This window comes from Balaenoptera borealis, assembly GCF_965194805.1.
Source record: "Balaenoptera borealis genome assembly, chromosome: 1".
Classification (NCBI taxonomy): Eukaryota; Metazoa; Chordata; class Mammalia; order Artiodactyla; family Balaenopteridae; genus Balaenoptera; species Balaenoptera borealis.
Genome location: NC_138860.1, coordinates 174,157,270 through 174,185,027, shown reverse-complemented (window position 1 = coordinate 174,185,027; position 27,758 = coordinate 174,157,270). Strand labels below are relative to the sequence as shown.

The 27,758-nt window shown below is 48.3% G+C and overlaps 1 protein-coding gene across 4 annotated transcripts in view; it reads left to right on the top strand.

Annotated features, from left to right (window-relative positions):
* The window catches only part of MAN1C1 (mannosidase alpha class 1C member 1), a 131,840-nt gene that overhangs the window by 60,487 nt on the left and 43,595 nt on the right, over positions 1 to 27,758 (top strand). Inside the window, exon 1 of one of the 4 annotated variants that reach the window (XM_082366691.1) lies at positions 19,917 to 20,075. The exons of the other annotated variants lie outside the window; for them this stretch is intronic. Coding sequence (XP_082222817.1) covers positions 19,952 to 20,075 — 124 coding nt within the window. The 5' untranslated portion in view covers positions 19,917 to 19,951. Of the gene's footprint in view, positions 1 to 19,916; positions 20,076 to 27,758 lie in introns of those variants that run through there. 4 annotated transcript variants of the gene reach the window in all.

Sequence of the window (27,758 nt, the reverse complement as noted above, 5' to 3'; positions counted from 1 at the left end):
ACAGAGCATAATTTATTTCTCTAGAAAATATAGCAGCAGGTTGTTGTAAAAAGAAAACTAGAGGCTCGGAGCCTTGGGTCCCCATCCCAGCCCTGGCGCCAGCAGCCATGGGAGCCGGCGACCTCCACTGGGCCCCGTCTCGGCTTCAGTACAAAGAGGTTTGCACCCTGGCCCCTCGCTGTCCTCTCTGTGATTCTCGGTTGGTTACTAGGCTGATTTCTTTCTTTCTCTTTTTTTTTTTTTTTTTTTTTCCGCCTCTGAGCGGCTATTTGGGCTATACCGATTCTCTTGAAATCTGAAATTTTAGTAGCAAGTTTTGCTTCTGTCGGGGAGGAGTGAGTCAGGATATCTATTCCCAGAGCAAGTTGCTAGGGATGCATAAGATGATTCATATTGAAACTGACATTCCCTCCTGGGGGTGACGTGTTCCTGCCCAATTTACAAAGACCTTTCCTTCCTTGGAAACAAGGCAGAGCCCACAGCAGACAGACAGCCCTCTTTTCTTCGCACCGCACTGATGGCAAGCACTTGCCAAATTTCCCAGCAAACTCAGTGACAAATAGGTATGTGAATTCGCAAAATCTCAGACTGTCTGTGCCAGTTGGATTCTTTGAAACCATCTGGTCCAGTGTCTAAGGCTGGGGAAAGAGGCACAAGGGGGACAGGGACTCAGGAAGGCCTAATAACCAGGACTTGAACTCTGGTACTTTGACTTGAGCCTCTTTTTCTTTTTAATTACTTTTTAAAAATTGAGATGTAACTTATAACTTACATATAGTAAAATGCACAAATCTTAAGTGCACAGCTCAATGAGTTTTACATGTGGATGCACCCCTTGATCTGCACCCACAGATCAAGATAGAGAGCACTTCTCTTACCCTCCAGAAGGTTCCCCCAGACCCTTCCTGGTCCCCAAGGGCCATTGCTGTTCTGACTTCTATCACCTTAGATTCGTGTTGTCTGCCTTAAAATTTCATATCATACTGTATGTACTTTTATGGTTTACTTTTCTTTCACTCATAATTATGTCTTGAAGGGTTCATTCTTTTTCAAGTGTATCCATTCTACTGTTCCTGGACATTTTTGTTCCCAGCATTTGGTAATTATGAGTAAAGCTGCTATAAACAGTTTTTGTTTGTCTCTTTGTTTAACATTTAGTGACTGCTTCAGCCCTGCTCTGGAGAGGGCCCCTGCTCTTCCTGCCTTGACTTACGGGTGAATCGGGGCTCTCAGGCCAGCTGCCTCAAGTGCCCTTTGCAGCAGAAGGAACAGTCAGCCGAGGCTTCCTTCACTACCCCCTCCCCACACTGTCTCACCAGCCCACCCAGCTGTGACACACGGGCACAGACGGCGTGAACTGGAGCTTCTTTAGTTCAGCTACTAGGCTAGGAAAGGGGTCTTAATAGAGAAAATGTTGACCTTGGAGTCAGAAGACTTGAGTTGTCCAAACCCTGGCTCCACCACTAACCCGCTGGGTAGGTGTCCCGTTTCCTTTTCTGAGCCTCAGTTTTCTCTGCTGTGGAATGGGGATGATGACACCTTCTCACAGATTGTCATTGGGATCACAGGAGACCATTTCTTTATCTGCCAGTGATCATTCAGTGCCTACTGTGTGCCACTAGACCCTGCTCGAGACACAGGGGAAACAGCGGGAACCAAGATGGACACGCATGTGGATGTCCCAGGCTAGTGAGGAGACGTAGGCATGAACTTGTAGTTTCAGTTAAGGCAGTATGAGTGCCATGAGGTACAAGCTCACAGCAAGGGCTCCTTAACTCATCCTTGGAGGGATGGGCTTCAAAAAGATTTCCTGGGGGAGATGGCCTTAACTGAGGCCTGAAGCATGAATGAAGAAGCATAAGAGAGGGATCACGGGCACAGAAACACATGTGCAAAGGCCTCAAAGGGGAGATTGAGCACGACTGTGGCTCCTTGGGGTCTAAAAGGTGTTCAGTGTGACTAGAGAGGATGAGGGCATAGTGAGAGACCATCTGTGAGCAGCTAGCATATTAAGGGGATCCATGAATGCTCCCCGGTGTTTTCTCCCCACCCCAGACCCCAAGAGCCAGGAGACCTGGCTTCTAATGGCTTCTGCTCTGTGACCCAGGCAAGGCCCGTTCCCTCTGTGAGCTCATTTCCCCACCATACAGCACGGGCGTCTGGCATATGGGCTCTCATGTTACTTCTAGGCCCTAAAGAGTAGGTGATTGGGCCACTTTGGGGTGTGTTTCACCCTGGCTGATGAAAGCCTGGTGCAGCCGAGTGGGCTACTGGCTCAGCCATGGAGGCAGAGGTGCTGCACTGGCTGTGGTGGCCACTCCTCTGGAAGGTGGGGGCCAGGACTTCACATCCCCCCGCCAGGGGCTTCTGAGGCAGGCAGCTCGGTTCTCTGCTCCACAGATGGCTGCTCTCCCAAGCATAAATGGTCGGCATGAGAACCACGCAGCGATCAATAGGAATTGTTGAAAGATTCTGAAGAGAGCCTGGAGGAAGACAAAGAGACCCGGAAGTGTGTTGTCAGTACAATTTGGGGCTAATACTCATGTCTGTTTTTTCATCAAGTCTGAAAGGCGGTTTAAAATCCGCTGCTCTTGTTTTGTTTTGTTTTGTTTTGTTTTAATGGCTGGATAAAGCACAATTGCATTTTCTCCCCCAATAGCTTTGAATTCTGGGAATAGACCATGTGGGGATAATTGCTGTTGTCTAATCCCACCAAAGGCCAAGCAAATGATTAGGACAGGGAGGAAGGGAGCTGCCGTGCCGGAGGCCCTCTGCCGGCTTCTTACTTCCAGCAGCCAGGGCTCGACTCCCCAGATGACCCTGTTCCCGAAATAGCAGTTGCCCAGAAATGCATCTGCATGTTGTTTTGCAACAAGTAACTGATAGCACATGGGGACATGGAGAGTTTTCATTCAATCCTGCAACTTCGCCTTGAGTACTTACTATGTGGCAGGCTCTGAGCTCGATCTGGAGCAGGGAAAGAGGGTGCAGAAAAGAACAAGACGCGGTGAGCTCATTGGAGAAAAGACGAATGAAGTCTGCCTGTGGGTCAGACAGAACGTATGCCTGAGCGGCACGGCTGCAAGAGAGAGCGTCAGCATCTACCGAGAGCTGCTGAGCAAGAAAAGTTTTCGTAAAGTTCCCCACGTTTCATTGCTGGGGAATCACAAAGATGGTCACATTGGAGAGGAGTCATATGGGAGGGGCTGGATCCTACCCCAGAGTTGCTCAGGGGGTAGGTTTTGACAGACACCCATGAAATCTCTGTTACAGACAGGGGAACAGCTCAGACCAAGCTTAGGCGGTCCTGCTGGGTGGAGGGCTGGTGCTCAGAGAGAGGAGGGTGGTTGGTGGCAGGTGGTGGGGGAGGGGAGATGAGGGCTGCAGGCTTGAAGGGAAGAAACCTCGTCTGAGCAGCCAGCAGCCAGCCAGGCATTCCCCGCACAGGGCTGAATCTCTCCCTTACACACAGTGCCTAGGGCTCACAAAAGTATTTTATTGTATTTAGTTATTTTGGGCCACACCGCGCGGCATGCAGAATCTTAGTTCCCCAACCAGGGATTGAACCCAGACCCCCCGGCAGTGAAAGCGCCGAGTCCTAACCACTGGATGGCCAGCGAATTCCCTCACAGAAGTATTTTAATTTTAATTTCTTTTAAAATCAGAAGAAAAATATGAATATAATAACAAATATAAAATAATGAATCCAGCTTCTTTATACCAATGCAATTGTAAAAGAGCGTTTTTAATATTTTTTACAAAGGTGGGGCCCATGAAAGTCATAAGCAGCCCTGCATCCTTGTCTTCCTCACCAGGTGAGGGTTCCGAAAGCCTGCAACTGCTGACTCGATGGGAAGGATCCCCTTCCTTCTCATTGTTGTCAAGAAAGCTGGCAGTAACCCTACCAACAACTTGGGTTTTCTGTCTCTTGTTACAGCTGGGCCGGCAGGGCCTTGCTACAGGTGCCCACCTGCAGCACAGGCACCTTCTTGGGAGTTTCGTTTTTCCTTACGGTGCCTCTTTGAAGTGGTGTTGGTGTGATGAGGAAACTGAGGCTGTGAGAGGAGTAACTAACCCAAGCCTGCAAGGAGGCAGAGCGTCGGTTCCAACGCAGGCTTGTCTGCCTCCGAAGACCCCACATCCTGTTACCTCTGCCCCAGGGACTGTGAACCCTCCACGAGCCAGGAGTCCCTGCATCACCTGCCTTGTGTGACACCAGCGTGTCATTAGGCCCAGATGGCCCTTTGGGGTGTCCAGAGGTAACAGGGAAGGGCAAAGAAGGGTCTGTGTGTGTTTATTGATTAAAAGGAGGTTGTGACGTTCTGTTGACACGGCTCGGCCCTGGTCCATTGCATCCCGCTTCCCTGCATTAGGCTGTAAAAATGCAGCCAAAGTAGTTACTTGTCTTCCCCAAACCAAGGAGGACAAAATCCCGAACACCTCGGACGAGGCTATTGCACGACACTCGCCACCGTCTGAGATGTCACACGGGATGTCACACTGGGGAAAGCGCCTCTCCCGCTCTTGCCCAAATCCACAGCGGGGTCCTTCTTTCCACTGGGGATGTGGCTTCATCTGAAGGGCCTTGAATTCCTGGGACATGAGGCACGCCCAGCCCCAGATGTAAGTGCAGAAGCAAGTCCCTTGGCGAGCGAGACAGCCTCTCTGGGCTCCCCCACATTCCCAGGGTCGGGGATGTGACTCTGCCTCCCCCTTCAGGGTGTGAAGCTGGGCAGCTCCACAGAGACCAGCCCCCAAAACATCCCAGAGCCTGAAGCTCAACACAGTGGCTGGGGAGGAAGCAAAACCTGAGAAAGGATCCTGGTGATTTAAGGCAGTTACACCAACTGGTTAGGAGCACAGGTTTGGCACCAGGCTGCCTGGTCACCATTTTCTGGCTGTGTGACCTTGGGTGATTAAATTAACCTCTCTGTGCCACAGTTTTCTCTCCTAGAAAAAACAAGAATAATAGTGTGTACCTCATAGAGTGGTGGTTGTGAGCATTCCGTTAGTTAATACGTGTGAAGGGCTCAGAGCAGGACCAATAAACAGTAGCTACTGTTACCATCATCATCATCTTTACCATTAATATGGTCAGAGCTGCCCAGGGAAGCAGGAGGGTTGGGTCCTCTCCCTGCTCTGCCAGTGATTGTCTGTGTGACCTTGGACAACACACTTTCTCCCCTCTCCCTGGCAGTCTTGCTATCTATGAAATGAGTAGTGTGGGCCAATTTGTAGCTCTTAACCAGGGAAAAGCATCAGAATTACCCGTAGGCTTTTGCAAACGTAGACTTCTGGGGTCTATCCCCAGAAATTCTGATTCAGTGGGTCTGGAGCTGGCCCAGGGACCTGTGTTAAGAGTAGAATCTCCACTGGTGGTTCTGATACACGAGCCGGGTTAGGAACCACAAGACCTTTCTGGGCCTAAAGGACATTGTTCCTGAAGTGATCAGTCCCCCTCCTGCGGACCCATTAGCCCAGGTGGCACCATTGGCAAGGGCGAGCCCCCTGCGCCACTGTGAATGCTGAGTCTGTCACCTGGGTGGGGCGTCCCGCTTTATTGGATGTGGCAGGCCAGCCCCCAGTTCAGCAGGAAGGCTGTGGTGACCTGGAGAGCAGCCATATGGTGTGAGTGGGTCCAGCACGTCTAGGGGTTTCATCCAGCAGATGTTCGGTGAGCATGGCATTCGCAAATGGTAGGCAGAGCAATTGTGAAAAGGGGGTGCCTTCTGGCCACATGGTACTTGGGGACTAATCCTACCCCCAGGTAACAGGATATTCTCAGTGTAACTTTCAACTGTTTCTGAAGTGTGGTTGAGAAGGGGCGGGGGGTGTGGATGTACATCAGCCCCACATTCCTGTGGAGCCAGGGAGAGGATTTTGGCCGCTTTTGATAAGAAAAGCCTCAAAGGAGCTTTATCATCACCAAGAGTCCATCTCCTTGGGCGCTGGTGGGGCCCCATCTTCCCCCGCTGGAGTTCATCCCACTGCCCAGCCCCCCGCAGACCCCTGCCTGGCACACTGACCCGGCTCCTTGCCCCTTCAGCACATCTCCACTCCCTTCTCTGATGGTAGGAACCAGCCAGGACACTAGGAGACCTTGGCCCCTGTCTCTCTCCCAGGGCTGAGTAGCAGGACAGCCTCTCTCCATCCATCCCCTTTATCGTCCTTCTTGCCTCCAACCCCAGATGTTCCCTTTGTGAAATAAATTGGATTTGTGTTTTTCTCTTTGAAGAACACGCTCTGTAGTATAACCTGCTTCCTCAAGGTAGGCACAGCTTCTGACTGACCCTTACATCCAGTGCCAGCAGCGGTCCGCAATCCAGATGCTGGAAATGGGCAGGTGAGCAAACCAGTTGCTCCTGTCCTGAGACCCAATCGTGGGCAGTGGCACTGTGCAGCCCCGCAGTGTGGAGAGCAGAGGCAGGCAGGCTGCTGGGCACGGGCTTGCTAAAGAATCTCAGTGGTTATTATAGCTTACGCATTTAACCACTTCAATTTGGCATATGACTTGAGGTGCTGGGTAAGCATCTTGTCAACTTCAACACAGCTGACAAAGTTATGACACGAATGTTTAGACTTTGCAGTTTTCCCCGACCTCCAGCTGATCCTGTGAAAATGTCTCCTCCTTCCAGAGAGCTGATTTGTGCCCCAGATTTTCCCATCTCAGCGGGAAGCGTCTCTTTGCAAGGTAAAATAGAAATTCGTTGTCATTCTGATACTCTGATTTTGTGTTCCTGGCGAAGGAGGCATATTCTATGTCTGGTTTGTTGCTGACTTTCAAGGTTGGTGTCCCAAGGGACGGAGCGATGGGGAAGGACGTATAAGGATGGCCGGAGACACTCTCATTTTTAAGCTACTCTTCTCAGACACTAAACCTTGAAACGTGGGATTTTCTCTCTTAAGGCTGCCATTCTTCATGCCTCTTCTCAGTTGGAGAGTGATGAAGTTTGAACAAATCCTTTTATCTGTGTTGGAATTATCTGAGTGTGAAAATCCTTTTCTACTCTTAAAATTACTCCATCTCTTTTTTCCTTTAAAAAAAAAAAAAAGATAAATGTAGTATATGCCCATTGTAGGGAAATTAGAAATTCCAAATAAGAACCAGAAAGAAAGGCTCCTGAAGTTCCATCACTCAGAGGTGACCCATAGTTTTGTGTGTCTCTCCAGTTATGTCCCCATATAAATGAATGGAGATAAATATGTATTTTTATTTTTTTTATTTTTTTATTTTTTTTATTTTATTTTGCCATATAACATACAGTAAGATATATATTTTTTTAACGCTTTTCTTTTGTTTTTAATTTATCTTATTTATTTATTTTTGGCTGCATTGGCTCTTTTTTGCTGCGCCAGGGCTTTCTCTAGTTGCAGAGAGCGGGGGCTACTCTTCCTTGTGGTGGGCGGGCTTCTCATTGTGGTGGCTTCTCTTGTTGTGGAGCACAGGCTCTAGGCATGTGGGCTTCAGTAGTTGTGTCACGCAGGCTCAGTAGTTGCGGCGCACGGGCTTAGTTGCTCCGCGGCATGTGGGATCTTCCCGGACCAGGGCTCAAACCCGTGTGCCCTGCATTAGCAGGCGGATTCTTAACCACTGTGCCACCAGGGAAGCCCCTGTATTTTTAAATAAATGGAATCATATGATAAATACTGTCTTGTGACCTGCTTTTTCACTTAACAACATTTTGTGATCACCTTTTCAAGCTGTTAAACACTAAACGACTATATTGTCATATTTAATGGCTATGTGGTAGTCTATTGTATGGACAGACTATATGTGTATATATATACATATACACATGTATATATATGTATATAATGTGTATGTTCACACACATTATATATATACACATACATTTTGTATATTTTTTTCTTATCCTATTACTTTACATTTAGGTTATTTCTGATTTTTTTTTTTTCCATTCTACAATCTTTCTAATTCAGTTCACGAATCTTTGCATACTTGTCCTAATGTTTTCTTAGGATAAGTTTTTAGAACAGGACTAGCTAACATGTTCAAGCATTTACCACATGCCACTCTACTGAGTTCTTTAAATATGTTATTTATTGAATCCTACAAATAATTCTATACAGAAATATCTACATTTTACAGATGAGGACACTGAGGCCCAGAGAGGTTATGTACTTTGGCCAGGGTCACACAGCTGGCAAACTGCAGAGCCAGGATTGGAACCCAAGTTCTTTGATCCTTTTCCTTTTTTTTTTTCATTTTTAAAAAAAATTATTTATTTATTTATTTTTGGCTGTGTTGGGTCTTCGCTTCTGTGCGAGGGCCTTCTCCAGTTGCGGCAAGCGGGGGCCACTCTTCATCGTGGTGCGCGGGCCTCTCACTATCGTGGCCTCTCTTGTTGTGGAGCACAGGCTCCAGACGCGCAGGCTCAGTAGTTGTGGCTCACGGGCCTAGTTGCTCCGTGGCACGTGGGATCCTCCCAGACCAGGGCTGGAACCCGTGTCCCCTGCATCGGTAGGCAGATTCTCAACCACTGCGCCACCAGGGAAGCCCAGATCCTTTTCCTTTCGATGGAAAAGTTTAAGTCTGCATAGCCTCCCACTGAATGGTTTAAAGGTACCTGTTCCCTATTTTGTCTCCTCCAGCTCTTTACTCTGTGACTGCCATACTTGAGGCCTGGCCTCTCGGAGTCCTGTCACACCCACAACTGCATAATAGGAACAGGAAAGGAAGAATTGGTGGTATCTGTGTCATGCCACTATGATGTCGATGTGGTTCTCAGTCCCTGGGAGGTACCTTCTTGGGAACCATCCAGAGCAAGGAAGATGAGGTGACTGGCGGTCCACTTTAGGGAAGCTGTGAGGTCTCTGCACAACTCAGCAGGGTTGGCCGGCCTGCAGGCTGGGCTGAGGTATGGCCGGGCTGAGCATGCGCTGTGCTTAAAGGCTCTGTGCTCCTCCTGGAGCAGGGTTCCATGTGGGACCCCGGCTCTGGCTGGGGGAATCCTTGGAGGCCACTCTGGGAGAGTCAGGCATGCGCAAGGGATATGGAGATTTGCTTGATGAGAATGCTGCTGGACTGGGCAAATCCAAGGCCAGAGCCTAGAAGGTAAGGCCTGTTTTGCAGGAACTCACCAGTGAGCACTAGGAGGACAGGCTTCTGGGCCCGGGGTGAGGCCAGGGCCCTCTTCTCTTGTCCCTCACTGGGGCTGGCTCATCGTCAGTGGATCTGCCCTTTGGGAATAATCAGAGGTCCAGCTGCCTCGGAACTTGAAGCTCTGCCTTGGAGCTGGGGCTTGGGGTGTGGCTGGGCCTGGTACATAAGCAGAACAAGGCAGAGCATCTCTGAGGAGCAGAGGCTCAAGGATTCCCACCTTGGCCACCTTGCAGGGAAAGTGTGTCTTGGCCCAGCAGAAGAGACTGATGGGGAGGGCTTGCCCTCCACTGGGCCCAGTTATCTCTTCCTGATTTATCCATAGATTGAGCTTGATGATCTGACTCATATTCATTCAACTAATCACGCGAGTTATTTCTGCAATTTAGGTCTTCGAATAAGTGCATTTGGTTGCTGAATATGTGATCAGCCACAGATTTCTCATTCTTTAAAACCCAGGGAGCGGAAATGCCAACGTAGAAAGCCATCACACGCAGCAGAGATTTCTGAAGCGCTGAAATCAGCCCATTCAAAGCTCTGGCCTCTGGACCTCCCATCACATAGCCACTTGGCCTATCAGTGCTCCATGCAGAGTCCAGGTAGGGGGTCTTTATCCATAAAACCTGGGAGGATGACAATCAATAGATAATCTGCTCACATTCATTTTACTTAACCAGAGAATTGGTTTGCCTCTGCAGTAACTTGATCTGGGGAAGAAAATGCATTTGGGGGCTTCAAAAAGGTGTAGGCCAACTGGGAAAAGCTACTGCAGTCTTTGAGGTTGGGAAGGTCAGCGTCTGTTCTCCCTGCCCAGAACTTTGCTATAACATTGAACGACAACTTTGCCTCTTCCTCCCTATCATTATCATCACAGTCGTCACCACCAGCCAGGCCCCTGGTACAGGGAAGCAGTCACAGGACAGGAGTTATCATTCATTCATTCGTTGGTTTGTTCAACGAGCCATTGTGGAACTCCTACAGAGCTCCAAGTATTGGATTAGATGCTGGAGATTTCAGAGAAAAACCAGCCCTGGGTCCTGGTCTGACATGGCTCGTATCTCACAAGGAAGACAGCTATAAACTGTTAAGAGGCAGATGTTGGGAAACAAGTGCTGGGGGCAGAAAGGAAGAGGCCTCCAGCCCCTGCCCCGGTGCAGGCTCTCAGCTTCTGCTTCCTATCTGCGGGTGACTGGGATGGACCACGTCAGAAGTCTCAGACCAACTATTGAGAAGAAGCTGTTTTTGTTCATTTCTCTGTGAAGCATTAGATGCTGTAAACAGGTGGGTCAGAGCTTGGTTGATGGAAAAGGTGTCCCAGGGGTTGGTGACAGCTGTGCTGCAGACCTCAGATTCTTCCTGTTTCCCAAAACAAATAACACGAATTTTCCTCAGAGCACAGAAGAGGTGAAGGTCTCCAGTCGAAATAAGTATTTTGGGGCAGAACCCAAAGACCATGGCCTGAGATAACAAGACATTCTGGAGCCGTAATTCTGGACAGCCTTTCATCCCTTCAGACTGACAGTCTCATTTTATTTGACCTCAAAACGTGTATGTTTTTTAAAAAACAAACCTACTGGAATAGCATAAGTGGTTCATTTCTTTCCAGGTGGTTCCTTTGAGAGGCTAGCTCACATTCCCCGATGCTGCCCAGCCTCAAGCAGCTCTAACCTCCCATCTGAGAGCTGCTTTTAGGAGTCAGAGCCTGAACCATGCATTATCACATCCTGCTAATTTGTTGTCACTCACCAGACTGGGACCCCAATAAACTCTGTTTCTAGAAAGTAGGTCTCTGCCTACTGCTGTGGAGATTCAAAACCTGGGTTTGAATTTTGCTTTGCCATTTGTTATTATCATTCACATTGGGCAAATCATTCAGCTTCCCTGAATTTGTTTCCTCATCTGTAACATGGGCATAATACCATCTCACCTGGTTGTGGTGATAGCACATAAAAGCACCTAACTTAGTGCCAGGAGCACTGTAGTAATAACCCCCTCTCTCCCCATCTCTCTGTTCCCCACCCCACCTTATTTATAAGATATATAGTAGAAAGAACACTGGATTGAGTCAGGCAGGAGGACTGTGTGATCCTAGGTCAGAAATTTACCTCTCAGACCTCAGTGTCCTCATCTGTAAAATGGGGAGACTATTTCCTAACTCTGGCCAGCCTCAAAGGGTTAGGGTTAGAAGGATTAAACAAGAAGAATTATATGACAGTATTTTTTAAATATAAAATGTTGGACAACTGCATATGTGCTCTTAGAACTGGGGTGGTGGGGAGTTCAATCCTCAGACAGTACCAAAGAGCCACTGTCTTGGAAAGTACCTAAGAAAGTCCCTGGTGAATTTCTTACTCATTCAGCATCACCTGGGGCTTGGACACTTACATGTTCCTGAGCCCAGGAACATGGGAATCTGAAGCCCATGCACTTCACCAGGGCTCTGTAAGCCTCTTTAGTTGTGTCAGTCAATCAGACATGGTTGCTGCCCTGCCCTCTTGGTTACAGTAAATGTCCTTTCAAGTACGAGAGCCTGGGATTGGGGGTGCGGGGGACAGTGCATGAGAGTTCCAGTTGTTCCACATCCTCACCAGTGCTTAATATTGTCAGATTGTCAGTCTTTTTAATTTCAGCCCTTCTTGGGGTGGGGCAGGGAGACACTATCTTCTTTGAATTCTTGAAATGTATTTATTCACTCTGTACTTTTGTTCAGTCCTCACTCTAGGCTAAGCACGAGAGAGAACAGAGATGAATAATCATGGTGTGTGCTGCCCCAGGCTTGCATCAGACAGCTGGGGTATGAGTCTAGCCACTTCCCAACTTTACTAACCTTGGACAAATTCATCTCACTGAGCCTTGGTTTCCTCATCTGTAAGATGGGGTTGGTACCTCAAAGAAATGTGACGGTTAATTTCAATGACTTATATAGAAGGCCTGGCCTGCACAGGTGCTCAGTGAATGTTAGCTGTGACTTGTTATCCATATGTTTTGCCTGCTGACTGACACATGGTACGAGGCGCCAAAGGTTTAAGAAAAAAGCGTGAGAGGAGAATTTAACAATAATAGTAACTTACATTTATTGAACACTTACTGTGTGCCAAGTGCTGTTCTAAGTGCCTTTTATAAATTACTATTAATATTAAAAGTCCTATTGTTTTCCATAATTTTTTACAAATTGGGAAAAGACCACTGTGGTTTGATTCTCATGGCAGAACAGATGGTTACAATGTGTGGGAACCCAATGGCTTCCTAGGAGCATGATTCTAGAACCTCAGAGGTAGTGAGCTGGAAACTAATGATATGTACTTTGCCTCTTTATGGTTGCTCGGTGACCATCACGTACCTGCCCCTGCCCTTTGTTCAGATCCTGAGCGCTGATGACTTAGAAAGATGGAAAGAAATGGATACTTAAAGAAAGATCAGTGTTTGGTATAGTTGGAAGGGCCCTGAGTGAGTGGTTCCCATATGTGGATTCTTGTCACTGGCAGACGTGGTTTTAGGAAAGTTCTCTCCCCCTCTGGGCTTCAGGGTGCCCATTTGTTTGGAATGCTGAGCTCTATGTATCAGTTAGCTACTGCTGTGTAACAAACCATTCTGAAACTTAGTGACTTAAAACAAAACCATTTATTATTTCTCATGAGTCTGTGGGTCTTGGCTAGGCTAACTCATGCATCTGTAGTCAGCTGATAAGTCAGCTGGGAGCCCTTAGGTCTAGGATGGCCTTGGTTGGATGACCTAGCTTTGCTACATGTGGACCTGGACTTCTTCTCATGGCAGAGACAAGGGTCCAAAAGAACAAGTGGAAGCATGCATATCCTCTTAAGACCCAGGCTCAGAAGGCACACCGTTACTTCCTTCACATTCTGTTGGCCAAGCAAGTTAAAAGGCCAGCCAGGATACAAGGGGTGAGGAGAAGGACTCCATCTCCTGATGAAAGCAGCTGCTGAGTCACATTGCCAAAGGCATGGATTCAGGGAAGGGTGGAGAATCAAGATGTTTTTTCAGTCCACCACGCTCAGATTCCTCCCTGCTGTAAAATCTCTAAAATCAAATAGTTCATGGATCAGAGTGAAAGAAGGGAGTTGAATTCCCATCGTCTCAGGCCAAGGCTAGATATGCCTTTCCTGGATTTGGGATAAATTGCCCAGGTACCCAGTCAGTGTTGGTGCTGAGCTCAGCTCCAAACGGACAGAACTAAAGGACATGTTTTTACTCACTCTGCATTTATTGAGCACCACTGTGTGCCAGATACTGAGCTAAGCTCTGAGGAGGTAGACTAGCCCGTGCTCTCAAAGCACCCTCAGTCCTTCAGGATAACAGACGCATGAGGCATTATAACACAGCACACCGGTGTTCGTGGGGTCATGGAGAAGGCACCCCTGGGCTTGTTTTATCACCAGTGACCTCCCTATGGTTTGGGCTTCCTTCAGCAGATCCATGGGCCTCTTTTCAGACCACATATGAATCAGGAAGCCTTAGGGCCTGACAGTTCCATTTAAACTCCGTGGCTCCAGAGTTAGACAGCCCCATCCAAACCCCTCCGGCACTGGGCAGCCAGGAAATGGAAAAATAGAACTAGGTGTCCAGAGCCAGCGGCGTGTGAATTTGATTAGTCTCCTCCTGTGCTCTAGGATTATCTCTGTCTGCTATTTGTAGCCACAAAACAAAACTACAGGTTACCCATGCACTTGCAAGCAACTGGGGCTTCAGAAGGAGTTATATAAACCTTCTCGTTTCCTGCAGCCCCTCCTCAAATAGACACCCAGCTGACATTTTTTCTTAAACATCACTCATTTTTTAAAGGGGAAAAATGTTGGTGGCATTGAAATAGATCACACTTTAAAATGCAGAGTAGCAGAGAGACCGTTCAAATTATTCCCTTAATAGAGTTCTTCAGAGTGAGGAAGTGACGAGGGAACATAATCACTTCTTTTGTCATCTGAGCAAAATCTAAGGACTGCAATCCATTTGTCTGCAAATGTGTGTCTTCGGTACAAATTGCAGCAAGCAATCCATTCCCAGGGTAAATGGTCTTTAATTAAAGTCAGTCTCGGTGGTGGAGGGAAGATGAGGGTTGTTTGAACCCCAAACTAATATAAATCTCCTCCCCTTGAAAAATAAAAAACTATATTTATATATATATTTTTTAAATTACATATTTTCCTTGATTTGATAGTTAGGGAAAAGCTTTGTTTATAAGTGAGATTATTCTGGCTCTTATTCATGAATAAAAATTTTGGTAACAAGGCCTCTGAAAAGCAATGGGAAAAATTTCTGTAGCAGTCCTGGTAAAAACACATCCTCAAGCACTGATTTTTGCAGCTGAAGTGCATTATGTGTTTTGCATGAGCTTTTGAAAGCTTAGATAAATGAGGTGGCTCCGAAAGCAGATAAAAAACCTGGGAGGAAATTATACCGATCCAAAAGAAGATAAATGTCCACTAATTCCCAGATTAACATTTTAGACTCCTGTGTTTTTATAGGGGAATTTTTGCAATGCTGATAACATGAGATTGGTTTACAATGTCACATACCAGGAAGAATCAACAAGACCTTGTGTGAGTTCTCAGAGTCAGCTACAGTTGAAAGGAAGTGGAGTTAATGCAGTAACCCGATAGTGCCCTGGTCCCTGTATTATATGGCAGCACTGCTCCCAAGATGACATATTTTAAGGGTGACATTGACCTTAAGGTCAATTGTGTTAGTGTGTACTCTCTGGGTTGCAAGAGACAAAGACTCAAGCCCATTTGGTTTAACCCCAAAAAAACATTAATTAGATTACTTAGTTGAAATCACTAGGATTGGACTTCAGGCACAGCTTGATCCAGGCATCAAATTGAAGTCACTAAGACTCAATTCCTCCTTCTCTGTCTCTGTGCTGTACTCTCTGTCAGTGGGCTTCATTCTCAGATCGGCTGTTCCTTGATGATAGCAGTTTGGCTACAGCTACTTTATCTTCCATCCACTCAATTTGTGTGTGGTATAAAAGAGCTAGTGCCACTTTCTTGATTGTTTCTAGATTGTTCACTTGAAGTCCCAAGATTAGCTCTGACAATCTTTAATTGGGCCTGTGGCTCTGTCTGTCCCTAACATATCCTTATGTCCAGAGGGATGAAAGGTATGGATTGGCTGAGGTCTAGATCACTCATCCCCACTGCAGGGCATCTAGACAGTCCCACCCCAAGAAGAACATAGACTAGAAGTGAGGGAGGAGGGGAGGTACCCCAGAAAGCAGTTTGGGGACCTGTTAACCAAAAGGATAGGCAAATGCTGGCCTGTGAAACCTCGGACTTCTCTTACATCAGTCTTTCATTCTTTCCTTCAGCAAATACCTGAGACCCCACAACAAGCCTTCTGGAGCTAGGTGCAAGGATTATGGGGGTGAACAGGAGGGCTCAGACCTTGCCCTCAGAGAGCAAACACATAGTCTTTCTTGTGTGTATTAGTCTGCTCAAGGGCCATAATAAAATGCCACAGGCCAGGTGGCTTAAACAACAGAAATTTATTTCTCACAGCTCTGGAGGCTGGGAAGTCCTAGATCAAGGTGCTGGCAAGGTGGGTTTCATTCTGAGGCCTCTTCTCTTGGTTTGTAGGCAGTCACTATCTTGCTGTGTGCTCACATCTCGAGCGACTTCTTTGTGTACTTGTGGAGCGAGAGCGAGGGAGTGGAGGAGGGGGAGAGAGAGAGAGAATGCACCAGCTCTCTGATGTCTCTTCATATAAGGGCACTAATCCCATCAGAGGGCCCCACCCTCATGACCTCATCTAACTCTAATTATTTCCTAAAAGCCCCGTCTCCAAATACTATTGCATTGGGGGGTTAGAGTTTCAACATATGAAATTTGGGGACACACAAACATTCATTCCGTAACATCATGCTGGGGCTTCAGCCATGCCGTGGTCTTCCAGCCAACTCAGTGTTTTTCCTGAGCACCTGCTGAGTTCCAAGCCCTGGAAACAGAAAAACGAGGAACACCAGGGCCCTGCCCTCAAGCAGTACAGTCAAATCATGACGGTGGTATCCAGGAGTCTGTGACACTGGGGACATGTTCATGTCACCTCTCTTTGCCTTTGCCCAATTTACTACTTAGGATTGGATTCTACTGGAACTAATAGAAAATCCAAAATAGCAATAGCTTAAACAAAAGAGAAGTTTATTCCTTTCTCACTTACAAGTCCAGGTAGTTAGTCTAGGACTGGTGTGGTGACTCCACTTCACTGGGGACTCAGGGTCCATCCTTCATTCTCAGTAGTGGCTTCTACCTTGTGGTCCAAGGTGGCTGCTCTGGCTCCGGTCATCATGTCCACATTTCAGCCAGCAGAAAGGGAAAAAGGGGAAGAGAAGGAATGTCCCTTCACTTTAAACATACTCTCCAGAAGTTGCACACCCCACTTCCAGTTACATCCCCTTGGCCAGTACTTGTGCACATGCCTACTCCTAGCTGCAAGAGAGGCTGGGAAATGTAGTCTTTATTCTCATGGCCATGTGCTCGGATAGAATTATGGCTTCTGTTTCTATAGCTATCAAGAGAGAATGGATATTAGGGGGCAACTAGCAGTCTCAACCATACTTACACTGTTTGCTCTGCTTGACAGGTCCCTGCCTTTTCTTCCATATGTCTCTCAAGTTCATTTTTAAAAACCAAGCTTACAAACTGCCTCCTCCATGAAACCTCCTTGATTTTAACCCCAATTGAATCAATAGCGCTATCTTTTTTTTTTCACTTTCAAATCAACTATATTGATGTACAATTTCTTACAATAAAAGGCACCCAGTTTTAAGTGTACCTTTCAATGCATTTTGAGAAATTAACCACCACCAAAATCAAGATACAGAATATTTTTACCTCTGAAAGTTCCCTCATGCCCCTTGACAGTTCATCCTTCTTCAACTTCTGGCCCAGACCATCACTGATCTGCCTCCTGTCACTCTAGATTAGTTTGAACCTTCTAGAGTCTCTTATAAATAGAATCATACAGTGTGTACTCTTGTGTCGGGTTCTTTCACTTTACATAATGTTTTTAAAGTTCATCCACATTGTCGTATGTATAATAGTTTGTGCCTTTTTATTGCTGAGTAGTATTCCATTGTATAGCTATTCCACAGTTGGTTTTTTTCCATTTACCAGTTGATGGACATTTGGGTTGTTTCCAGTTTGGGGCTATTACAAATAATGCTGTTTTGTATATCATGTACAAGTTTTTGTGTGGATGTATGTTTTCATTTCTCTTGTGTGTACAGCCAGGAGTGAAACTGTTGGGTCATGTGTTAAGTGTATGGTTAACTTTGTAAGAAACTGCCAAACTGTCTTTTTCAAAGTGGATATACCATTCTCCATCCCCACCAGCAGTGTTTGAGAGTTCCAGTTGCTCCACATCCTCATCTCTGTCTCTTTGGTTCTACTCTGGGAAATTTCCTCAAATTTATCATCCAGCTCTTCTGTAGGGTTTTTTTTTTTTTTTTCTTCTGTTAGACTGTGTATTAATTAACAAGAGTTCTGTTTTACTTTGTGAATGTTCTTTTTTGAGCATCCTGATCTTATCTCATGGGTGCAACATTTTCTTTTGTCTCTCTGAGGATACTTTTTTGTAGTTTCCTTCTTCCTGCAGAGCCTCTGTGTCCTCTAAATATAGTTTTCCTGATTGTTTGGGTATATGTATGCCTATCGCACATGTGAGTTTTCCCTCAAATGTTTGGGGATCCTTGGCTGTGTGCATGTTAAATGGGGGCCAGAAAAGAAGATGGTTGGGGCTCCAGTGTGCCCCACACCCACTCACCCCACCCCGCAATGCGGTGAGTGGGTTTTGTTGCCTGATGCCTCACTGCAGGGTGATGCGACAGGGAACTCTGGATATAGGTTTTTGCTTTCTACGGCTGGTCGGAGTCTGCACTGAAGATGTTTCCATTCTCCTATCTGAAAGTGAATTCCTGGCTTCTGCTTGCTGAGAGCCAGGTGGGCAGAGGGCTGAAGGACAATGTGGGGCAGTCCAGAAACCTTCCCCTAACCCGCATGCTCTTGGGATGGTGCCCCTGCCTCTGGCAGGTCTCCCACAGTCCAGAGGCCTTCTGTCTTACTCCCTCCCAAGTCTCAACCCCTAGTTTTCTGCTGGGATGAGAGGGAGACATTTTCGTGGCTGGGTAGACGTAAAAGGAAAGGGGTCTTACTGCCTTTAAGGCTGACTTTCAATAAATCCTTCCAGAGATGCCTGGTGTTGCCACCAATTCCAGACCCCGTGAGGTTCTCTGGTGTAGACCTGAATGCATGTGCTTTCAGCATCTTGGCTTAGATTCTGCTTTCCTGGCTTTGCTAGGTCAGTGCTACATGTCTCTCTCCTTAATAGAGGCCAAGACTGTTGCTCTTCCCTCTCCTCTGTTTGTTTTGTCCTTCTGAATTGATGCCTTTAAAAAAAAATCTCATACTGTTGTTTCAGTGGAGTTTCGGGGTTGGGGGTAGAAATAGAGGCTACTGCTTTCATCTAACTCACTCTCCTTAACCATCACCTCTTGTTCTTCTAATTGCTTGGCTCCCTGAGCCTTAGCATCATCATCTATAACATGGGGCAAGTGCTCCCTTTCCTGACAGCTGCCCGGGAGCCTTTGTGAGGATGAGATGAGTTTTTTCACTCATCTAATATTTACTGTTCAAATACCAGGGTTCTAAGTGACGCTTGGCTGAGGGTAGAGGGTACCTTCTAGAGGCTGGGGCTGGAGAATAGGCCAACCCAAGCTGAGGGATACTTTATCAGTTATCTATTGCCACAGTGATACTGCATAACACATACCCACAAACCTCAATGGCATGTGACACTAAGTTTTTATTTAGCCTGGGAGTCTTCAGGGTTTAGCAGCTCCAGGCTGGGTCGGCTAAGTGACTCTGCTGATCTTGAATGGGGGCGGCTGACTGTGGGCTGACCTAGGAGACCCTTGGACAACTGGGACAACTGGCCAGTTCAGCTCTGCTCCACATGTCTCTCGTTTTCAGTGGTCTAGTCCCAGGATGTTCTCATGTTGATGGCAAAGGGGCAAGAAAGCCAGCCTCTGCTTACATCGCATTTGCTGTCATTGGCTAAAGTTAGCCACATGGCTGAGCCCAGAGTAAGCGGACAGGGCAGGAAACCCTGATCAGAGGGGCAGAGGGCATGGACACAGGGAGAAGTGAGAAACCAGGGCCGTCAATGCAACCTCTGTGCCATGGGTGTGCAGGTATGGCTCTGGAACAGAGCACGCCCCACCTTCAAGCTTTCTTCTACTAAACCCACAAAACTTTGCCTAAACCAGGAAGCTGGGGTCCTGCTACCCTGATTTGTATTCAGTTGAAAGAGTCAGTCCTTTACTTACTACTCAGAGGAAATGCTTTCCATCTTTAAAACAATCAGAAATGATCTCTCCAATAGAGAAATGCACTCCCCAGGCTTGGGCTGGGCTGTAGATCACAGGCAACTGATTTAATCTGCTTAATTATTTGATTCAATCAAGAGTTAGCTTAATTATTTTCTTGCTTCTCACCTCTTTTGAATCCATTCTGGAAACTGATTATGTCTTTAACACCAGCCCAGAGATAAGCATTTCAATTGGGAAATGTAATTAGCCAAGGAAAATGAATGTGGGTGCCACCTTTTGTCAAAGCACCATTAAAATCCAACTCTGGTCAATACCAACGTGGTGGAAGACAAAGGGTGCAGTTTGCTTCTCTCGGGACTGGAGAGGAACGCCCAGCAGGAAGTGGGGATTAGGCGTCTTGGCATCTTAGAGACAGAGGCTCATTCATTCATTTGTGAGGCACTTCTAGGGCAGTTCTGGGCTGATGCCAGAGATGCAAAGGTGAATTGGCCATGTCCCTTGGCCCAAAGAGTTCTCCTCCTAGAGGAAAGTATCCACATGTAATTGTGAGATACGCAGTGCTGGAAATACAAAGGAAGGAGCAGCTGACTCTACCTCTGGAGCTTCACAGAGCAGGTAGTATCCAACTGGGCCTTGAAGGATGAGCTGGAGCTGCCCAGGCAGAGAAGAGTAGAACTGCCTTCTAGGCTAGGTGGAGGGCACAGCATGTGCAAGGGCACGGTGGAGTGAGAGCCCGGGAACTGTTGTAGAGGCAGATTAGGCAGATTAGAGCAAAGCCGCCCAGGGCCTCCTAGGCCCTCCTGCGGCCCCCCCAGAGCACAGGTGTGCAGTGCGTCCTCAGGCCATCCCACCTCACCTTTCAGTGCCCCTCTCCCCCTCCTGATCCTCCTTCGCCACCCCACTCTGCCTTTCAGAAGGAGTTCTAGAAGAATTCTCCTGAAGTGTTTGCTTTAACAGAAGTTTAAGATATATGACTTTTGTGGGAGACTCTGAACAGTCTGAAAGCTGGGGGGTGGATTCAGGACAACTAAGAAGAACAGACTTGGGTTCTAGAGCTGAAGAATAGGCAGGCGGAACGGGAGGGCCGACAGCCTGGGCAGAGGTATGGCCGTAGAGTATGCTGAACTGAGTGTGGCTATAGCATGAAAGGAGACGTGGGTAACGAGCTGCCCAGGAGGGCAGGGGCTACATCACAAAGGGCCTTTTAGCGGGTAGTTGGAGGCCAGCTCCTTGGCCTTGGCCTCTGTGGTGGGAGGACTGCAGGCATGGGGGCCTCTCTAACACTGCCTGGGCTATAGCTGCTGCTGCAGTACCTCTCCTGCAAGTCCTCACTATTTCAAAAGCTGTACGTGCTCAAGGCAGTGGTCGCTGGTTTGCTTGGATCTCTGCCTGAGACTGAAGGCTGTCTGGAATGTGGTGGGGTGGAGAGGTTACCTGGCCAGGTGGCTCCTGCACCTGGGAGAGGGAGGGAGGATCCCCTGCTGCCAGGGCCAAGGAAACGATGAGCCACCACACCTGTGCCCACCTGGCTCCTATATACCTTTACCCTCAGCCATCGTTACAAGGAAAAATACAGCCAAGGAAGACCATGAGCTAACAGAAGTTGCCAGGCCCCGCCTCACTCTGAGACGCCCACCCAACTGTCTACCAGATCCCATCCCATCTGATCCATGCACACTTGAGTTTTTAATGGAGTGGTGACCAGCATGTGTGCAATTTTATCTGCTTCTTTTTCACTTGATAGGATCTGGTAGCCTCTTTCCCTGCCCTCCCTAAGTGGGACCCTTCTCGCTGGTGAGGCAACTGGTATAGGGAGAGAGCACCAACACTGTAGGCATTAAGGCTATGGTTACTGCTTACTTGCTGTGTGACCTTGGGCAAGTTGCTTAACCTCTCTGAGCCTCTGGACGTCATCTGAAAATGGAAATACTATAACCTCTGCTGGAGAGTTGACAAAATGCTCGGTTTGGTGCTTGGTATGTAGGACCTACTAAACAAGTGACCATGATTATTATGGGACGTTTATAGGGTGCAGCTCAGATTACTGCCTAGTGCACTAGCTGGGTTACCTTGAGCACCAGTGATTTAATCTCCATGAGCTTCAGTTTCCTCCTCAGTGGAATAAGGGTAATGGCATCCCTCAGGGTGGGTGTAAGGCTCAGACAAGTTAATTATTGTGTGAAAGACTGTGGAAATTGATGCTTTTTGTCCTTGTTGTTTTTGATTCTTCTCTGTCTCTCCATAGAGCCTGGCCCAGGGTGTTGATGGTTTTTACTGTCAGGTGATTTGAGAGGCCCTCTCATGTCCCCAGCTAGCACTGGCAAGTGGACATTGGGCAAAGGTGAGAGCACAGGAGACAGAGGAGGTCGGTGTCTGCAACCACCTGCCTGAGAACGGGGCCGCGGGACCATGTGTAGAGGATGAGGTGGCCCGGCCCCTGAATCCAGTCTCCAGAGGCTGAGGGTGGGGCATTCTCCATCCCTACCTCTAAGCTATGGGTGAGGAAACCCTCTCAGCAGAAGGACATGTAATGACCAGGATCCTGTTAAAGTTGTCGTTGCTCAGATCCAGCTCAGCACTTCACATACTGCTCAGGCCTTCCTCCTGTCTTCTTACGGGGTCTCAGCACCAGTCCTGGGCTGGGAGTGCAGGACTGCTTAGGGGTGGGGTGCAGGGTGAGCCTCAGCTACCAATGCGGGCTTCCATCCTGAACCCCTGCTCCCTGCCAGACTGGCTGGCGGAACTCTGAACCGCACGAGGTTCTCAAATCTCCAGAGAGAACAAGCGTGTGCCCCAAGCACAGAACCTGGCAGGAGAACCCCAGAGCAGGAGGATGTGGGGCTACGCAGAGAAATGACAAGGTTTTGATAATAGTGTCTACCTGACATGTCTGAAAAATCAGACGTGCATCTTCCTGGCAGGGCATGCAATTTCCTGTTAATGAGTTGTGAGAGGCTGGAACAAGTTATCAGGGAGGCAGGGCCAACTCCTTCCCAGGGGAGCCACCAGGAGACAGAAGCCAGGCCCCAGCCCCTCCCCCAGGGGGCTCAGCCCTTTGGGGAGCATCTCTGCCAAGGGGCAGAACTAAAGTCTGGAGTGAGGGTCTCCAGTCTGGGTCAGGATCTGCTGATAGATCTGGACCCCTTGCCTGGAGCTTCTCCAAGACCTTGGCTGCACTCCCCTGCCTCAGCAGGGGCTGTACAAAGTCCCCTCCCCTTCGGGCTCTCGGAGAGACCAAAGCCACAACACCAGCAGTGAATGGCATCTCTGTAGCCTTCCCTGTTTGCAAAGCACCACTCACATTTGTCATCTTATTATCCCTTCACAAAAATCTGCATTAGAGAAACTGAGGCCCAGAGAGGCGAAATAACATGCCCGAGGTCATTCTGTATAATGGGTGTATTTATTTAAGGTAATGCTAGATGCTATAACAGATAAACCCCGAGACCTTTTATGGATTGAGAACAGATATTTACTTCTTGCTCACATAAAGTCATATTGATGGGAGGAGGAGGGAGCTCTGCTCATCACAGTTACTCAGGGACCCAGGGTGATGGAGCTTCCATCTTCAGATTGTGACTCCCAAGGTCACCTTAGCCTTGGAGGGTCCCACAGAGGGTTTCATGGACCAGGCCTCAATATGTATGTAACTTATACCCATATTCCATTGGCCAGAACTTGGTCATAGGGCCCCACCTAAATGCAAGGAGGGTGGGAAATGCAGTTCCTGACTAGGTATAGTAGTTTCCCCACAACGGCTCTGCCTTCCTTAGAAGGGGAACATGATCTTTGCTGGACCTAATAGAGGGTGTTTTCCTTAAACAAAGGCTGGGGACCCTGGATCAGAGTTTGATGGGAGGTGGTCACTTAGAAGTCAACAAGTGACCAACATGGACTAAGACCTGGAAGAAGACACAGGATGTTCCTGACCCTTTGAGGTCACAAACACTGCCCCAGCCTCCAATAAAGTCCAGACTCCTCAGCCTGGCATTCACTGACCTTCACAGGAGGACTCCAGCTTAGCTTGCAGCATTCCCTCCCTCGAACCCCTCCCCATGTACCCTGTGCTCCTCCCTGACCAACCCCTCACCTCAGGGCCTTTGCACGTGCTGTGCCCTCTGCCTGGAATGTCCTTCCTCCAACTCTCCACCCTGCAGACTCCTGCTTGTCCTTCTTGATCCCAATCAGAGGTCATCTGTGAGGCCTCCTTCAGCAGAATTAGCTGCTTAGCCAGCATTGACTGAGAGCTCAGTGTGTACCAGGCACTACGTGAAAGGCTTTATAGGAATGAACTCATACATAACCCCCTAAGCCTATGAGCTGGCCATCCCACTTTATAGATGATGAACCCAAGTCTCTGAGAGGTTCAGAAACCTGCGTGAGGTCACACAGTGGGTGGCAAAGACAAATTCCAAACCCAGGTCTGTATGTTCACAGCTGAGATTTAATCACTGGGTAAACTTCCACATTTTATTAGCACCTGTCACAATACATCACAATTATTTGCTTACTTAATAGTGTGCTCTGAATTTGCTGTCATTCTGAGAAAGCAGCTGCAGACTCCCTGAGGGCAGAAGTCACAGCTGATCCATCCTGGAATTTCCCTCACTATTGCCACCATGCCGAGGTCTGGGTGGCAGTTTTCTCTCAGATAAACTCCTTATCCTCCGAGAACCAGAACCAGAAATTCCTCAGATTATCATCTGTCATAATCCCCTCCCTGCTTGCCTGTCAGTTTTTGAAAGTTAACCTGAAACCATTTGAAAATGATCTGAGAGGCATAGCCCAGCCTTCTCCATGCATGATTAAGTACGATGGCTTTTTAATGATTTGAGCTGTGCCTTCCGTGGATTGACAAAAGTGGATTACCATATATTTCTGAAAACTGTGCTGCTGAAATCAGATTTTTTTCTCATTTTCTCAGTCATCCTCACAAACCTTTGCTGAGAATGACAAATACTTGGGCTTTAATTGTTTAGTCGCATGAGGGTGGCACCTCCCAAGTTCTGAGAACTGCTCTCGCTGGGAAAGCAGTGAAAGGCTTCCTGGGGTTCGATCTTTAGGAAAATGAACTGTGTGTTTTCTCTGAAGCAGAGGGAGCTGTCTTCTGGGCCGCAGCACGTTTGCTACATTTGTGAATTGCATAGGCCCCCAGATCTAAAACAGAGGCAGTTCTCACCCAGGAAACATGCTCAGGGCTGTCATGCTAGGGATGAGGAGTGGGTGGACGTGGGAAGGTGGATGAGGGGCCTCTCCCTGTTCAGCCCATGCACAGACCCTTCCCTTCCTGCTCCCTCTTTCTGCCAGACGCTGTGCCACATCCAAGCCACCCACACCTTCAAGGGGGGTGTTATTAGTCCCTTTTGATAGATGCAGACTCATGGCTCAGAGAGCTTAAGCAACGTGGTTGTGACTACACAACTGGTAATATGCAGAGCCAACGGTCAAACATTTTGACTAGAAGCCTGTGCTTTTTCCACTATCACGTCTGCCTATAAAAAAAATCAAATAAACTTAAATGAAAGGTGACTCAGAGGCACCTCCTGCAACCGATTTACATTTAAAGAAAAAAAACACCTTCCCTGTCCACCTATTAGTGCAGTCTCTCTAATAATATGCATTATCTGACATTATCCCTATTTCACAGATGAGGATGTTGAGGCTTATGTGGGTAAAGTAGCTAACCAGAGATCACACAGCTAGGAATAGTAAGGTAGGATTTTGTTCTACGTCTCCCTGACTCCAAACTAAATTCCTCACCTCATCCTTTATAGGAAATAAAAATCTGCCCAGAGATCCCCCATCTAAGTTAGGTGGTCAACACAGGTAGGTCTGCCAGTGGGAAGCCTGTGTTAGTTTCTGTGTAAAATGCATGCATGTGTTCTTTCAGTTAAGGGGAGGGTCGGGGTGGCTTCTATCAGCTTCTGGAAGGGGCCTACGGATTAAGGAAAGTGGAGGTCCCTGGTCTGTAGAGGAGGGCAAGTCACCCTCCTGCTCTTCCCTGCATTCTGAGGGTGAATCAGGTGGGCCATCGTGGGCCTGATGGGGAGAGGGCCAGAGCTGGTCTGGCCTCTGCTCATGCTTGCTCGGGCTCCTTCTCAGTTCTCTCTCCAGATTAATTCCATATACGTTTACTCAGACCCTACTGAGCGCCCAGCAACGTAGATGATTCCAAGATGAATATGACAAGATCTCTGCCTTCCAGGCTCCTGCCTGTGAGAGAGACAGAGCAACACAGACCCTCCTGTGAGTTGGCCTGGCCAAGTGATCAGCAGTGGGACCCAGAATGGTACAGGGAGGAAGCGACACTCCCTTGAGGGGATCTGGGAAGGCTTCCTGGAGGCTGAGCATCACGGGCGGGGCTCCTGTGGGGAGAGGCACCAGCTCCTCTCACGTAGGTAGTACCTGCTATAGAGGGGCACTGCTCCAGCCCACAGGTGGGAGGTGCTGCCAGGCCCTGAGGAGATGGCCTGGGGGTCTTGTGGATGTGGGCACCTCCCTGGGGCCCTCTCAGAGCCTCTGAACCTGGCCAAGTTCCCAGAAATTGCACAGGAGCAGCATGGCACAGCAGTGAAATACGGAGCCTCCGAGGCAGCCGGCCTGAGTTGAATCCTGGCTCCCCCATTCATCACCTTGGGAAATTTGCATGACCTCTCTCAGCCTCAGTTTCCCCATCTGGAAAAGAGCAACACAAATTGCACCCTCCTCATAGGGTTGTTGGGAAGCTTTTTAAAGAGGTGCCTCCATCTGCCTCCACACAGGCTCAATTGAGGCTGGCCATGGAACAGCTGCTGCATCCACTGTGTGATCTCTAACCCTCAGGATGGGGTATGGTTGTCCCCATTGTACAGATAAGGAAACTGAGGCAGCTAGTAAGTGTGGCTCCAGGGCTCTGCCCTTTCTGCTGGCCCATTCCCTGCCGCTCAGCCATCCCAGCGACTAAAAGGACCCTCTGCTGGGGCGCAGCTCTGTACCAGGCTCTCCCGGCACTGCCTCTGCCATCTCTTTATGTTTCTTGGGGTGAATAGGGCCTCTTTGATTTCCTTGCTTTTCCCCTTTCCAGTAATCATCAGTCATCTTGTTATCACAGCCATGCATCTGTGCCTCTTGGCTCTGGTCCACAGGCTGTGTTTGCCATGATCAATGCATAGCTCTGTGTGGCCACCATGTATATCCAAGATGACATTGTGACCTTGCATCCGTGGGCCTGGGAGGCCCTGGTGCTTCCAGAGGGCAGCTGGAGGCTCCCCCAACGGGGCTGAAGTGAGGTGACTGGCTGATGATGCCCTGTGCTCTTGGTTAATTCTTCTTGCCCCTGGACTGGTAACCAGCTCCCCACCAGCTGGGGGCGCCTCCAGCCACCTTCAGGGGATCCCAAGGCACAGGCCCAGGTGCTCCCTGCCTCCCTCCTACCCATCCTAAGTGACTAGTGGGCGCTCACCAACCCAGATCGGTAGCTCCCTGAATTACTCTACATGGGGTCTCCCTCCAGGACACTTCACACAGCAGCTTGAGTATCACTTTAAAACACCAGGCAGATGGGGGGCTCCCTAAGCCATCCACACAAGCCTCCCCGAGCTGCCAAGGCCCTGTGTGGTCTGTTCCCTCTTTCTCACCACCCCACTCCACCTCTCTGCTCCACAAACAGGCCAAGACTTCCCCACTCCTTTCTTTTGCTGTGCATCTGCCTGGCCTGCCCCAACCCCCTCTTTCCTCCTGTGCTTCCTTCAGGCCTCAGCTCAAATGCCACCCTCTCCTGACCGTACACCCGCTCTCTTTCCCTTTATCACATTTGGTCCTTTGTAACTCGGTGTCATCCATGTGACACCTGGTTGGTGTCTTTCTCCCCCACCAGACCTTCAGCTCCTTGAGGGTGGGGACCAGGACTGTCCATTCTCCAGCATCAGGCACATCCTGAGCACTCCAAAGTATGTTTGTGGGTAAATGAATAAATATTGAGCAAGTGACTTAATTCCTTGAAATTTCAATCTTCATCTGTAAAAGAGGGACAATGATAGCGTTTTCAGGAGGTTTAAAAAAGATGTGTAGAAGACTGTGCCTGGCACAAAGCGCGAACTGCAGTTGTTCTTATTAACCTCTGTGGTTGGCATTTAGGAGAATCTCACATTCCACAAGTGAACTTCGGTTGGGTGTCTGCCCTGGGCCAGGATTTCAGAGCACCATGGAGTTGGTCTCTGCCCCCCAACACCCCCCCACACCTCACACCACATTAGGAACAGCCTCTGGTGAGGTCACTGGCTCCCTGGAGGCTTCCTCGTCTAGGTGTGAGGCAGTGGG